Source organism: Balaenoptera musculus, chromosome 21 (assembly GCF_009873245.2).
Source record: "Balaenoptera musculus isolate JJ_BM4_2016_0621 chromosome 21, mBalMus1.pri.v3, whole genome shotgun sequence".
Classification (NCBI taxonomy): domain Eukaryota; kingdom Metazoa; phylum Chordata; class Mammalia; order Artiodactyla; family Balaenopteridae; genus Balaenoptera; species Balaenoptera musculus.
In genome coordinates, this window is record NC_045805.1 from 9,721,554 (window position 1) to 9,737,397 (window position 15,844).

The window sequence follows — 15,844 nt, forward strand, 5'->3', positions numbered from 1 at the left end:
CTGTTGCTGCTGTTTTTGCACATGGCAACCTTTCTTAGATTACTAACTTTCTATTTTTTTACAAAGAAGTACATTATTCAAGTTGAATTAAGTCTTAGGTAAAGTTATGAGATAATGTTTCTATAAGCATGCAAGGCTTTATCAGTGGTTCATAGGAGAAGATATCAGAGATTCTTAAATGATAGGGATTCTTCATCAGTCGTGTCCTCAAAGCTCACCTGAGCGTGAAGGTAATTTCTCAAGAGTCCCTCGGATGGAGGATGAAGAATTCACATGACTGCGACCCTCACAGTTCATCTTGGGTGTATGAAGTGGGTTAAATCTACAGCAGCTTCTTTTCAAACATAAGTGCTTGATTTTGAAGATAAGAAACGGTCCAAACACTTGAGAGTTAAGTGGAAGTCTCTTATAAAACTAATATTTTGTTAGACTTTAAAGAGATATAGGATTTAATCCTTAAAAACATTAAGACTGGGTAATTACCGCAAAAGAGATGGAGTAATGATTTTCATCTGCCTGATGTTGGGAACTTGTTTTGACTAGAACATTTTGTTCAGAGCATCTTTGCTGCTTATGTGACTACGAAGAAATCAGTGGAAAACAGAAAGAACTAGAATTACTAAATAGTTTGAAGCAACAATTGCAATTCTTAATAGGTAATGTTTTGAAACAAATAACTTGATTTAATCTTTTTAACATTTCTACGGCTTAAAGAAAATACAGAAAATCGGTATTTGTACACTGATTTATGGCAGGCTATTGGCTTCAAGATAAAAAAGGATAACTTCTCTATATTTTTAAACCATTATTCTATAGCAGCCTTAAGAGTGATCATTTTAAAGTCTTTTAGATTCAGGGACTTCCCTGGTAGCTCAGTGGTTAAGAATCCGCCTGCCAATGCAGGGGACATGGTTTCGATCCCTGGTCCGGGAAGATCCCACATGCCGCGGAGCAACTAAGCCCATGTGCCACAACTACTGAGCCTGTGCTCTAGAGCCCATGAGCCACAACTACTGAAGCCCACATGCCACAACTACTGAAGCCCACCCACCTAGAGCTGGGCTTCACAACAAGAGAAGCCACCGCAGTGAGAAGCCTGCACACCACAACGAAGAGTAGCCCCCGCTTGCTGCAACTAGAGTAAAGCCTGCGCTCAACAACAAAGACCCAACGCAGCCAAAAATAAATAAAATAAATAAATTACAAAAAAAGTTTTTTTTAATTTAAAGTCTTTTAGATTCAAGTTAAAATGGAAATATCTCTTCTTTGGAGGACTATCTTTGTAGATTTATATATAAATCTAAGAAAATAATTTTTGAGATTTTTTAATAACCACAGAAAAATATTTTTCCTGAAAGGGACACAAAATCAACAGCACAGAACTTTATATTGTCATTGAAGAACTCTTCTATTATACATTGATTCAACTTATTTCAGCAATGTTTAAAAGCAGCGTTGAAATTTTTAAGAGACAATGATAATATTACACCCTAACCACATAGCAAGCAGAGCTCAATTGAAATGACTGTCATTCATTTCGTGAAGAGAGAGGCTGCAGAGGGGCTGTGTATCTACTGCATGTGGACGGACTGAGTCCAAGCATCAAACTGGTTCACTGCACAAGCAGCAAGAAACAAATTTGGGGTTTCTAGAGATCCTTCTCTAGTCCTTTCAAGATGTTGATTGAATGCTTCCTCTAGGAATAAATGTCTATGATTCTGCCTGTAACTGTGCATGAATTATTAAACCCTGTTGGAAGTTTTGAGCAAACAAAGCTCCCTTCACTGAGTTGGAAAACTAAACTTGGGAATATCAAAATAATAAATAAAAATAATAAACACTTTTCAAGTTTCTGACAAGAAGAGGAATATATTGCATATAATGACTTTAGGTAGGTCTAGACGCTTCAGGCACTTAGGAATCAAGTGTAGGACTTTTTACAAAATAACATATTTCACGATATTGTCAAGGACTTAACTGATCTTTTGAAAAAACAATAAATGGAATCATAAGAAAAACAGGACAGCTGGTAGTGGGAAGAGTAACTGCCCTTGCAAAAATAGCTTGACTCATAGCACAGGGAGATCAGCTCAGTGCTTTGTGACCATCTAGAGGGGTGGGATAGGGAGGGTGGGAGGGAGACTCAAGAGGGAGGAGATATGGGGATATATGTATACGTATAGCTGATTCATTTTACTATAAAGCAGAAACTAACACACCATTGTAAAGCAATTATACTCCAATAAAGATGTTAAAAAAAAAATAGCTTGGCTCGACTCTGCATGATGAGGTGTGGTTTAGAAAAAAACAGAATCTTTCAAGATTGAGTGATAGAAAAAGCAATAAAACAGACATTTTTATAGTAATTCAACACAAAGTTTAGCAGTCATTTTTATTGGTACATCTTTGTTTACTTGTTCGTTTTTCAATGTTTCTTCCTTCCTTCCTCCAAAAAGGTTTTTTTTTGTTTTTGTTTTTTTTTTAATTAATTAATTAATTAATTAATTTATTTTTTTGACTGTGTTGGGTTTTCGTTTCTGTGCGAGGGCTTTCTCCAGTTGCGGCAAGTGGGGGCCACTCTTCATCGCGGTGCACGGACCTCTCACTATCGCGGCCTCTCTTGTTGTGGAGCACAGGCTCCAGACGCGCAGGCTCAGTAGTTGTGGCTCACGGGCCCAGTTGCTCCGCGGCATGTGGGATCTTCCCAGACCAGGGCTCGAACCCGCGTCCCCTGCATTGGCAGGCAGACTCTCAACCACTGCGCCACCAGGGAAGCCCCCTCCAAAAAGGTTTTAATGCAGGTTTTGGGGCAGAGGAAAACGTTTCTTCAAGCTAATTTTAATATAAGATTTGGGGGTTTTAGAACTTTGATAACTTGTTTGATGGAAAACTTTAAAAGCCATGCTCTCTGAACTTAGAGGGAAAGTCTGGATAACCTTTAAGCATGAGTGTTTATCTGTGGAGTGGATGGCTATAAGCTAATGAGACAGCACGTAAATCACCAGGAAAATCGATTTCATTATCTTTCATAGGCATCAATCTCCAGGGAGGACAGTCTTTCATAACAGACTCTTCTGTGTAACCAGGAAATAATTCACTGTCAGAATAAAAGGTCTCGGACAAGTCAGCTGGACCATTTCTTTGTCCACCCCTTAATCATCCTCAGAAGTTCTGTGTGTTTCAAAGCTTAGTCTTAAAAAATTAGATGGAATGTTGCCGACTTTTCAGAAGTGAGTCTCAGTCTTCACCAAAAACTGAGAAATTATCAATTTCTTTTAAAGTTATTTACATCTAGCTTTCACAATCTAATCCCGGATTTTAAACATCTCCATTTTCAAAATAGGTATTTATTCAACAAGCATTTTATAAACTTAAAAAATCCAGGTTTCAGGTGCTCCTAGAAAAATCAGAAGCTTGGGTCAGAGGGAGTGTGAATTTCAGCAGGACAGCAGGTCGTCACTGTCTCCTGGGCTGCTGTCCTGCACGGCCTCGCTCTGCATTGGTAAGACCTGCATGGCCCCATTAGCACTTGAGGTTGGCACTTCTCATGTCGGTTCTGCTTCACCCAGGTTTCTGTCACAGGGGTATAAACAAAAGGGATAGGTGTTTGACTCTTTCTGTTCATAATTTTGAGACATGGGTTTTGTCTCCTGCATATGTCCAATTTTATGCACCACTGACATTTGATACTCAGATACCTAATTTGACTTCCAAATGGTGAAACAGTTTGAAACATTGGTTACTATTACCATTGTTAGTGGAGCCCTACTCCAGCCATCACTCCCAGCTTGTCATTCTGCTCCAGCCAGCGGTGGCTTCCCGTCCTTGTCACCATGGGCAGTGGTGTTTTCAAAAGCACTGCTCTGATGCTGTCTCTTCCAAGCCCCAAACCAAGTAAAGCAGTAACAACAAAGATTTGCTTCCTCTTTCCGTTCTGTACAAAGAGAAGCTAGGGCTAAATGACCTGCAGTCTGCAGCACGTGAGCAAGGGTGGTGGTTTGTCCTAAGTGAGTTCAGAAGCTTAAAGTCTTCCTTTCCCGGTGGTGCTGGGACTATGCGTCAGACTAGCTTTGTCAGATATTTGCATGAGCCCTGAAACCCTATGTGACTGGGACCCTTCCCCTTAATTCTGATCCCCTTCGTGGCAATTTAAAATATCCTTTTGTTTCGTGCTGAAATTGACATACTGTTACGCACTTTCCTTCTGGGCATCTTTTTTTTAAAAAATATATTTTAAAATTATTTTTAAATTAATTATTTATTTATTTCTGGCTGCAATGGGTCTTCGTTGCTGTGCGAGGGCTTTCTCTAGCTGTGGCGAGCAGGGCCTGCTCTTCATAGCGGTGCGAGGGCCTCTCATTGTGGTGGCTTCTCGTTGTGGAGTACGTGCTCTAAGCACATGGGCTTCAGTAGTTGTGGCATGTGGGCTCAGTAGTTGTGGCTCACGGGCTTAGTTGCTCCGCGGCATGTGGGATCTTCCCAGACCAGGGATTGAACCCGTGTCCCCTGCATTGGCAGGTGGATTATTAACCACTGTGCCACCAGGGAAGTCCCTCCTTCTGGGCATCTTGAATTACAACTATTTGCATTTCTTAAATAGATAAACAGAATTGTTGTAAAGGCACAGTAGGTAAAGACTGACATTTTATAGAAGGAAACTGTAAAGAAGGAAACTTTTCTTGGCAACTGTATGTAGATTACCAAGTGTGTACTCATTTCCCTCCCATGTACAAACCTGAAGAACTCAATCTTGATTATGTAGATATTATGAGGGTAAATGATAGTGTGAATTTAAAGGTATATCTTCCTCAATGGAAAGCACTCAGAATGCAAATTTGACAGGCAGACTTAGCAAAAATCACACGTTCATTTTTTAAAATTTTATTTATTTATTTTTGTGAAAAGGAAAAAGTCAAAGTTAGGTGGAAATAGACGTGATCCCATGTGGTCCCTCAAGTTTCCAGCTCTACTTTTTTAAATGGTCAAAATTTGCATCATGATATGAGGGGAGAGATTTGTTAGTGTAGAACTGTCTTCACAGATGGCCTTAAATTATTGCCTCATGCAAAAGCAATGTACGGTTCTCAGTAACGCAGAAGCTAAATCTTCATTTATATCATCTATTTCTTTGAGTCTCAGAGCTTAGCTTGATGAAGTCATTACCATGATTCATTCTGGGGTTTCTGCTGTACACGGAGGGACTTAGGAGCCTCTCACCCTGGCCCCTGGGACCACAGCAGGTGGGACAGAGAGCCAGGCTCCCATGAGCAGAAAGGACTTGTTAACTTCCCGAGAAGCTTGAGATCTGGGAGTTTTAGAGGAAGTGGGCCTGGAGGCGGGGGCTTGAGTGAGCACAGGCAGTAAAGACCCTGATAAGCACCGGGTGGCGGCGAGGGGTGGCCCTCCTGGAAGGTCCCAGGTGTGACAAAGAGGGGATGTGGACACAGGAAAGGCATACATGAAGCTCACTGGAGAATCCAGAAGGCTGGCTGGACATACGGATTACCTGATGACAGTTTGGAACTCTTTGGAATAAAGGCTCTCCTTGTGTTACTGAAAGTGGGGTCTAGCTGCTCGCCACTTGAAGGCTAATCCTCGAGAGGCAAGGTTGGTGGAAAGGAAAGTTTGCTTTATTCCAGAGGCTGGTAACTGGGGGATAAGGTGGACTTGTATCCAAAGGCTGACTGCCCTCTGACAACCAGTGGGCAAGAGCTTTTATAGGCGGAGGGAGGGAGCTATGTGCAGAAACAGTACAGTCAGCTCCGACAGTCATCCTGAAATTGGTCATGATCAGCATCATCTTGACTGTTTTAAGTACAGTTAGTCTTCAGTTCCAGGGTCAGTTTGTTAACATTTCTTTGAGGCCAGTTCTCGGAATTGTGGCAGCTTGTGTCATGGCTGCAGTCTGGTCATGATGTAGTTAACTTCTTCCGCCTGGTAGGGGTTTCAGTATCTACATAATAGCTCAAAGGATATGACTCTGAATATTATCTATAGCCCTTGATGAGGAACTAAAGGTCCTTGACTTTGCTTAATGACTAAACTGTTATTTATTTTGTCCTGTTTGAATGCTTTCCTTTTTTTCTGCATGTTCTCACTTCTCCTATTAAACTTTTTCTTTGGCTAAAGTTTTCTACAGACAAAAGGCAGGTGGAGGACATGGTCCTGCTCAGTTTCACTTGTAAGTATATCAATAGATAGGAACAAATAAGGTCATCAAACCCCAAGAAACAACCAATGGTTAACAGATAAACCCAATCAAGACTCACATGTATTTCCCCATTTTTAAATTCACAGTCTTCTTTTTCTTTCTACACTTCAAGGGACATTTGACAACCTGGTCTATTTCATCGATATTTTAACGCCAATATAGATGCCACTGTTACGTTTTTCTACTAATTCCTTCCTTCCTTTCTCATAGGTTTTGACCTAGTGAAATGTGAGGATCCGGGGATCCCTAACTATGGCTACAGGATCCGGGATGAAGGCCACTTCACGGACACGGTGGTTCTGTACAGCTGTAACCCAGGCTACGCCATGCACGGCGGCAACACTCTGACCTGTCTGAGTGGTGACCGGAGAGTGTGGGACAGACCACTGCCCTCCTGTGTAGGTGAGTTACCTACAAGTGCACAATGAGAACTGGAGGCCCACGCGTGTGCTCTGACTTAGTTCTTACAGAGGAAGGGGGAAGGATTTCCACTGCTCTCTCTCCAGTGTGGGTTTTTATGTATTCCTAATATTTGTGTGACTGTGTGTGTTTGTTTTTTTTCTTTTTTTAGGTAGGAAAGACAGATCTCCTAGTACTATTTTATTGAGGCTATATGCACAGAATTATTATTAGAATTATAACACAGTGTTTCACTGTTTTATTCTCTTGACTTTCCACAGAGGATACTGCCTTTCCATCAAGATAATGCTAGGGAACAAGTAAAGAAAAGCAATGACAGGGACAAACAGATGGCTGTGATTGTCTTCCTGTGTGTACAACACAGACGTGATGGTTTGGGCTTTTAAAGGTAGTTACAGGAAGCCTCTAATGCCTGGAGTAAACTTCCCTGTGTTTCTGTATCCCTTTCAGCGGAATGTGGCGGTCAGATCCACGCTGCCACTTCAGGACGCATCTTGTCTCCTGGCTACCCCGCTCCATACGACAACAACCTCCACTGCACCTGGGTCGTAGAGGCGGACCCGGGAAAGACCATCAGGTACTTGTTTTATTGGATTTCAGTGATTTGAGAATAGAAGCATGGCTCCTATTCTTGTAGGGGAGATAGTGGTACATCCATTATTACCCACTATTAGATTTAAGTTTCTGAGTTAAAGAAGAAAATGTAAACACATGGCCAAGGTTTTTGTTGGTTTGCATGCTCACTTTGGTATTCCTTTGAAAACTTGTGTTAAGCCATCTATAGTAAAGATAAAAAAAGTAAGTACCTCAGTTAGCTTTGGCTGCATAACAAGCGGGCCCCCGAAACTTAGTTGCTGCAAACGATGATTTATGTGCTCATGTCTTTGTGGGTTGCCCAGGCAGTTCTGGTTGGTTGGGGTGGGTGGTCTAGGAGGGCCTCATGCAGGTTTCGGGGGCTCAGCTGGATGGTTAAAGGCTGGGATCTCTCCACTCCAGGTTCTGTTCCTTCAGGAAACTAATGATGGTAGAAGGTTCCTAGAAGCAAGAGATGGAGACTTTTCAAACTTTTGCTTGCATCACATTTGCTAACGTGCCATCTGCCAAAGCAGGTCTCAGGGGCAAGATAAAGGTTGAAGAAATATAATCCACCCCTTAATGGGAAGAGAATCAGTTATATTGAAAAGGTTCTGCATATAGAGGTGGGAGAGGTATGTGATTATTTTATGATATTCCAAAGTAAGTTTGAAGGAGACCAAGAAAGTATTCCAATCCAAAGTTACACGTATAACAGAAAGTCATGAAAAATCTCAGATAATTGTGCGAACATTTCAACAGAAAGTATTATTCTATTTCAATCGATAGTCCTAAATGATGGTAATTTTTTTAATTAACAAGTAAACCAACAAAAAGTAATTTTTGAAAGTAAATTCTCCATGTGCCAGTCAAAAGGCTGTCTCAAAACCACAGTACGTAAAGCAAAAAGTAATTTCAAAATAAGCTGTTCTTTAATTATAGATCTTGATGAACAAGGAGAGAATGTACATTCTTTAGTCATGCCTCATAAAATCCCTTTTCTCCTCCCATTAACTCTCCTCTTTCATTGTATTCTTTTGAAATCTCCCCGGAAAGTTAATTTTTTAAAAAACTCTGTGCCCCGCCTCCCAACAGCCCTAATCCACATGGTTCTGATCCTTTTCCTCTGCCCTGTGTTATTGCACCAACCGAAGACTGAAAGAATCCAACTCAACTCTTACATATGTGAAGAAGCTGGAAGAGACAGGTGCAAAGCAGAAACCTCTTTCTGGGGCAAGTGGATATATGAAAACATTTATGAACTAGTGGGTTTTGTCCTTATTCACAAAAGGTTTGCCTAGCAAACTTAGTAAATTTATCATACTGCAACTTTATAACTTAGTAAAAAAATAAAACGGGACAATGAGGAGTGAGGCGACCTGCTGATTCCATTCAGTGATGCTCTGTTTCTCATCAGGTGACTTCCATCCTCCCTGAAATTCACCAGACTTTCTTGAAGTTTGATCACATTTACATCTTGGGAGTGAGTTAAACGGACATGGCACAAACTATTACCACTTTCAAACCCTCCAAAAGAAATATTCTTACTATGTACAAGGAGCAAGGGAAGGAATTTAAAGCATGTAAATATTGCAAAAAGATTATTTTATAATAACTCATTTAAAAATTCACTTGTGTCATTAAGAAAAATGATTAATTAGGTAGTTATGGATCCATTGGGACGCAAATAAGGCATGTTTGAAGAACAGAATTTAAGAGTCTGTATTCTTCATAAAAATCAACATAGTCACTTATCCAGTAAACTAAATAGCATTAAATACTACTTCTTAACTTTGAATTCCTGAATGCTTGATCTGAATAATCCAAAAGCCATTACACTGAATTTGACTGTGAAAAATCCTAGGAATCATCTGTGATTCATAAAATGACTTTACATAAACACGATATATTTCCTTTTAGGCTGATTTCAAAATTTTCTATTTCTTACACATCTCCTTGTGATTTGTTTCCCAAGAATTAGAAAGAGCACTTGTTCCCCTAATGCAAACCAAGTGATGAATTCACTCTTTGCAGGTGAATCTAATACTTCATTAACATTTTAGTAAGAAAAAAGACATTAATAAAGAATGAGTTGAAGTAATAAAAAATGTACAACTTTTGTATCATGAACTGGCTTTGTCATTTAACTGTTAACGTTCTAGAAAAAGAAAAGACATTGCCTATACCGCTTTATTGTTTGGGGAATTTTTTTCTTGTTGTACGTATCTTTCAAGTTACTCAATTTGTAAACAGATCTTTTTCATTTAAGGCATAAAGTCCTTCGTAATAAGGAAGTTAAGAAGCAAACATCAGTACTTATAATTAATTTACTCCATCAGTATTCAACTTCATCCCAAAATGTTTCTGGTGATTTCTCTTCATTAAGAAAATATGTACTATTTTTAGTATGGCAATTTGGAAAATAACATACTTAAAAGTACATAATATACAGTTTTAGGCTTAAAATGGTACTGATGCTAAGAAAAATAGGGCTTAGTCTTAGTTTGGTTATTCTTTAGCTTAGTTTACTGAGTTATTTCATTGGTATCATAGCCAGTATCATCTACATCGTTTGCTTGAAAATGCGGAATACATCAGTCATGTAAACATGAGCCCAGGGTTTAATTTAAGTATTAAAAATTCTTAATATAAATGGAATTCATTACTATACATTCTATTACGATTTCTTTAAATGTCAGTGTTTTTCACTCTCAAAGAATAAATAAGCAACAAGATCTCGGAAATTATAAAAGGTCTGGTTTCAACACTTCAGGCCAATTGTTACTGGGCCTATTTTGATTTCTTTGAGGTCCAAAGCAATTTCTGATTGCATATTGCTGTAACTTTTTGTTCGAGGTAATAGAAGACCCCAAAATAGTTTTTGTTATAGGGCACTTGGGTCTGGAAGAGGTTTGTAATTTTAACACGCATACTATAAAGCAGTTACCAGAATTAAATTTAATTAAAAGTCTAATCACAAGACACTGCAGTAAATTTAGCCACATTAAGAGTTATATGTAAGCATGTGTCTAAGAGACCCAGTGTATTTCACTGCTGAGCACAGCTGTAATTTATACAATAAAGGGAATAGCATTACAAACATCTTCAGCAAGCAGCATCAAGGCAATGTTTTTCATAATCGTATGTGTATATTGTTCCCTGGCTTTAATTGCTTTTCTGCAGGTGTAATTGTCTGGAAAACTCACTTTGAAAGTATTTCTGTTCCTAATTGTTCCCAGGAAATTGCATTTGGAGGTGTAGTTGAGGGGGATTTTATTAGAAAAGCTCATGCAGTATTGAAAACATTAGAGGCCTATCAAAAATGTATCAAGATTGTCAAAACTGTCCACGTGCAGACTTTTAAAGAAAGTGAAATGTGGGATGTGATCCTGATCTCACCGCATCTGGCCGGATGGGCTGTAGAAAGATCGGGGGAGATGTGGTTTGGAGATCTAGGAATGTTTTAATTTATTTTTGACCAACCTTCAAGATCGCTGTGAGACACAGACTAAGGAGGAGAAGGACGGACAAATGATTCCACTTCACTGGACATTTGTCTCCAAACGTGAGGTCGGCATGTAGTAAATGTGCTGGAAACATGAGTCGGGAGTCTTTTGCTGACAAGATGGACAGGCGTGGGGCCCAGAACCCAAGCACCGCAAACACGCCTTTCCTGTCAGGACCACAGCGGGGTATCCCGTATATCTTTGTGGGTAATGTGAGGAAATAACCAGTCAAGAGAATTCCAGCCGTCCAAAGAAAAGAGAGCAGCAGCTCTTCAAAGTCGGCCCAGTGTCTGAGGCTGGACTCCGGCCCTCCTTAGCTGGGGCTGTGGGAGCAGCTGCTGGGTTTAGGGAACCCGACCAGCTGCTTGCAGAGTGAGAGAGAGGGAGAACCCTGCAGGCACCCACCACGGCGCAAGATCCTCATGCAGGCGATTTCAGTTACCCCGCTTCAGCTAAACGACGCCAGTGCCCCAAAACAGGATTCAGAGTTCAGTTGCCTGTGCAGACATACTGTGCAGAGGAATTGCATGAAGGACAGACTTCTCTTTTAGCCCTTCAGCTCCCAGATCTCTGCATAAACAACAGACGCACGTCGCAGCCAGTTCCTGGTCGCGTCACGCGCCTCCCCGAGGGGGATTGCTGCGCTCAGCTCAGCCACAGACAGCAGAGTGTGTACTTGTGTTGCTTCCTTGTCTCCCAGTGATAAACCCACTTGGCATTTTACAAACACGGATAATCAAAAAGGGAGCTGGCCATTGAAGATGAAAGTGTAGAAAGAATTGAAAAGTGGTAACACTGGAAGTGAAATTCCAATCACACTTAAATGGAGCTTAGGGGAAGCAGCTGATGGTGGGGGCGTCGGGATGGCTGCTGTTCCAGGGATGAGCGCCTCACAGGCACACGGCAGGCACACCGATTTCAGGAGTGTCATCATCCCCCGGGCCTCTTTCTACTTCTTTATTCCCTATTTCTGTTAATGCCTGTCTTCCTCAAAATGGCTGGAGGTTTTAGTTTTTAGTATTATCTTCTGCTCTTCCTTGTTTCTCCCTCACCAGTCTCCAATATTTTCCCAACTGAAAAAAACAAACAGGTATTAATATATGTCTCACAGCATTCTTTTAGTGAACTACATTAAGTTTCTTCATAATAGGCTCTGAGAAAAAATTAGTTGCATGCAAGCCAAATCCTTGTCAGCTCTACCCTTGTTTGTCTTTTTTCTTATCTGTGATTCCCAGTTCCTACTTCCCAGGCCCGTTACTCTGCTCTTACTTTAATCCTCTCCCAGTGAGCCTTCCAAATCCGTCCTCCACCCTCCCCATCTCTCAGCCACCCCTTTGCTAATCAGCGAACATAAGCTCCTTAACCAGAACTGTAACACCCTCTCGACTTGGCATCTGGTCCCCTACAGGTTTACCTCCGACGACTCGTATGCACGTTACATTTCGGCACAGATGAAGCGTGTATGAGTCTCCCGTCCCAACCTTGTCATCACTGCTCTCTCGACCTGTGCTCCCCACCCCAGTTTCTCCTTGTTGCCTCACCTCCAGATTCTTCCCATCTTTGGGGGCCCAGTTAAAAGGTCAACCCATAACAAGAATTTCATTCTTGTTATCTCATCTGAAAATAGTCTGTGTTCTTCTCTGGACTCAGTGTTTGCCCTGCAGTTCCTTCCTTCTGAAGTAGGGTCGTCACTACTTAGCAAGACATCCAGGCAAGCCTCTTAGTGTCACGAGCTCCTCCCTCCTTCCCACACTCATGTGATCACACGTCTCAGTAATTCTACGTGGAGCCCCCAGGGCTGCTCCCCCACCAGTACTGCTGCTGCTTCCCTAGTCCAGACCAGCATGACTCACTGGGCCTCTTATCTGACCGTCCTGCAGGGCTGCCTCTCAACCACTGCTCCCACTCTAAGGAACATGTTTCATTTGTTTTCAATTAAAATATTAATTTCATATGGCTGAAAAATGAACGTATATCTAGACATCTTCAAAAGTGTGAAAAAGAAAGGCATGCATCATCCCCATACTGGACATCATTGTTGCCATGTTCACATATGTCTTACATGGACCTTTGCATATTCTACAGTGTGGGTGTCTATAATTAAATATTGTCTCTCTTGTTGGTTATGTACATTATTTCTAATTTTCAATATTATACATAATAATATGGCAAATAGTATTGCAAGTAAAGCTTTGCCTCTTTTTATAATTAATACCTTAGAATAAATTCCCAGGAAAATTCTTTCTGGGTCAAATGGTTGAGACATTTTTGTGTATCTTAATACAAAGATTTCTATCAAACAAAGCTGATCATATCACTTGCCCCCTTTAAAAAAATACACATTTTGTCTGCTCATTATGTGCAGAATAAATTCGAGTTCATTGTCATGACATTCAAAGTTATTTATTTTCCCAATTTTTGAAATACTGGAATAGTGTTGCAGAAAGATAAAAAGCCAGAAAAGTAGTTTGCTATAATCCTAGACACAAAAGATAACTACAGTTTAAAATTTGGTATATATTTTTATAATTTCTTATGCAAACACACACACACACACATATATATAATATATATACATACATATATATACAACTTGATTTATCTGTTTATCTACTTGTTTAATTATTTTTGAAAAATAGCATCATGCCTTAATATTATTCTGAAGATTTCCTTCAGTCAATAAACATGGTCAAAGTTTTATATCCTTACTTGTAATTCCACCTCATTCTGTTTAGTCATGGAAGAAGATTCCATTGCCTGAATGCACCATAATTTATTTAAACTATACCCTATTGGGATATTTGGGTTGTTTTCAGTTTTTCACTGTTATCAGCCATGCTACCATCCTCCCAATATATCACCTCGAGGGTACTTTCTACGATGAATTTCTAAAGCTGGACTTGCTGTGTATGCACATTTAAATTTGTATAGTCATTACCAAATTGCTTTTATGAAGAGTAGATATGGCTTCAGCAGCATATGGAAAGGTGGAGTCTCCACATTGTCACTGAAACTGGATAAAGTGTTTATAATCTTCGCCAGTCTGGTAGGAAAAAAAATCTTTGCATCATTTTTTGTTATATTTGTAACTTTTGTATCTTTACATTTTTAGCATATTAATGAATGTATTTGTTTAGTCGCTTTCTGTCTCATCCTCTTTATTGAATTATCCTTCCTATTTCTCTCTGCCTGACGAGGCCCTTCCCAGACATCTTGAGGCAGAATTAAACACACCTGATGCTTTGTTCACATCTCTTAAAGCTTGTGACACTGTGCATTGCAAAGTGTGTTTTGTTTTTTTTTTCTTTCATGCCTGTGTCTGAAATGACTAACAGTTCCTTCAGGATGATACTTTTTAAAATCAATTTTTAAACTTTCCCTACCTAGTGGTATGGTGTCTGCATATTGACTTTAATTATTTTTTTTAGAATGAAAAATGGCCATTTCTTTATCTATATTTAAATTTTGTTATTTCATTTTTTGTTGTTGTTGAATTTGCAAGGTATTTCCCAAATGGCAAAACTTACAGCATCAGGGTGAATCTTTTTTTGTTTGTCTATGTAAGCTTCTCATTAACATATAACATAGGCACATAAGACTATCCAAATGATAAGTATACAGCTTGTTTATAAAAATCCCCCTTGTTACCAGCAACCAGATCAACCAGGGCACAACCAGGTTGTGCCCTTTGAGCTCCATTTAAATGATCCATTCTTAAGGATAATCACTATCCTAACTTCAGATGGATAATCACTATCCTAATTTGAACTTTATAAAAACCGAATTATGCAGTGTGATGAGTTTTGTGTCTTGATTTCCTCAACCTTCACTGCCACTGATACAGGTAAATTATTCCATTGCATGAATACACCATGATTTACTTATTTATTCTGAGTGTTGATGGACGTGTGAATTGTTTTTACCCAGTTTGAGGTTATTGCAAATGACGTCGTGTTGGATATGCTTTCATGTATTATTTGGTGGATGTGTGCATGTTCTTCTCTCAGGTGTACACCTGCACTCAGCTATGGTAGATACTGTCAAACGATTTCCCGAAGTGGTTAAACCAGCGCCACTCCCATCACAGTGTAGGTCACTCCCAGGTACCTCACCTTCCCCTGCACTAAGCATTGACTGTCTTTCATTTTAGCCATTCTAGTGTGTAGTCGTTTTAATTTGCTTTTCCTTGGTGACTGATCAAGGCCATCACTTTTTTATATGTTTATTGGTCTCTTGACTATCCTCTTTTATAAATGTCAGTTGAAGTTTTTTGCCCATTTCTTTTTGCACTGGAATGCCTAGCTTTTACTTTTTGATTAGTATATAGTTTTTATACATCTGAATGCAATCTTTTGTTGATTATATATTCACCAGCTATATTCTTATACTCAGTGGTCTTTTGGTCTCATAATGATGTCTTTTGGTAAAGACAGGTTTTCAATTTCAATGAGTCAAATTCATTTTGGCTCATTTTTCTTTTATGGTTAGTGTATTTCTTATCTGTATTTAAATTAAGTTATATCAAATATTTTTGTTTTTTTTCCTTAGTGTTTTTGTGTCCAGTTTAAGAAATCCTGCCTCTCCAAAGTTATAAAAAAATATTAGCTTAAGTTTTTTTTGTAGAAGATCTATTTTATCTTCCACATTTATGTTTTCATTTCATCTGGAATTAACTTTTGTGTAAGGTATGAGGACGATGCAAGGAATCTTTTGTCCATAGTGCAGTTCAATTGACCATTTGTTGGAAAGTCAGTCTTTCTCCATTAACTGCAGTGCAACCTTTGTTATAAACCAGATAATTATTATATAATTATAGGCCTGTTTCTGAACTTCATTACATTGATCTATTTGTCCATCTAGTGCAATACCTTTCTATCTTAATCACTGAATTACTTAATAAGTACTGATATCTGGTACTGTATTCCTCCAGCTTTGTTCTTTTTCATATAGATTGCCATGGCTATTCTTGACCCGTTGCATTTCCCATATGAGTTTTAAAAACACTTGTTACTTTCTACAAGGAAGTTGCTAGGGTTTCAACTGGAATCACATTATATCAATAGATCAGCTTAGAGAAACCTGACATCATTTCCAATTCTGAATTTTCTGATCTCTGATATAGTATATTGTCCCA

General features: G+C 39.4%; 1 protein-coding gene across 1 annotated transcript in view; it reads left to right on the plus strand.

The window, feature by feature from the left end:
* The window catches only part of CSMD1 (CUB and Sushi multiple domains 1), a 1,821,542-nt gene that overhangs the window by 1,555,395 nt on the left and 250,303 nt on the right, over nucleotides 1-15,844 (plus strand). The window contains exons 24-25 of the mRNA XM_036838958.1: nucleotides 6,422-6,613; nucleotides 7,082-7,208. Coding sequence (XP_036694853.1) covers nucleotides 6,422-6,613; nucleotides 7,082-7,208 — 319 coding nt within the window. The remainder of the gene's footprint in view (nucleotides 1-6,421; nucleotides 6,614-7,081; nucleotides 7,209-15,844) is intronic.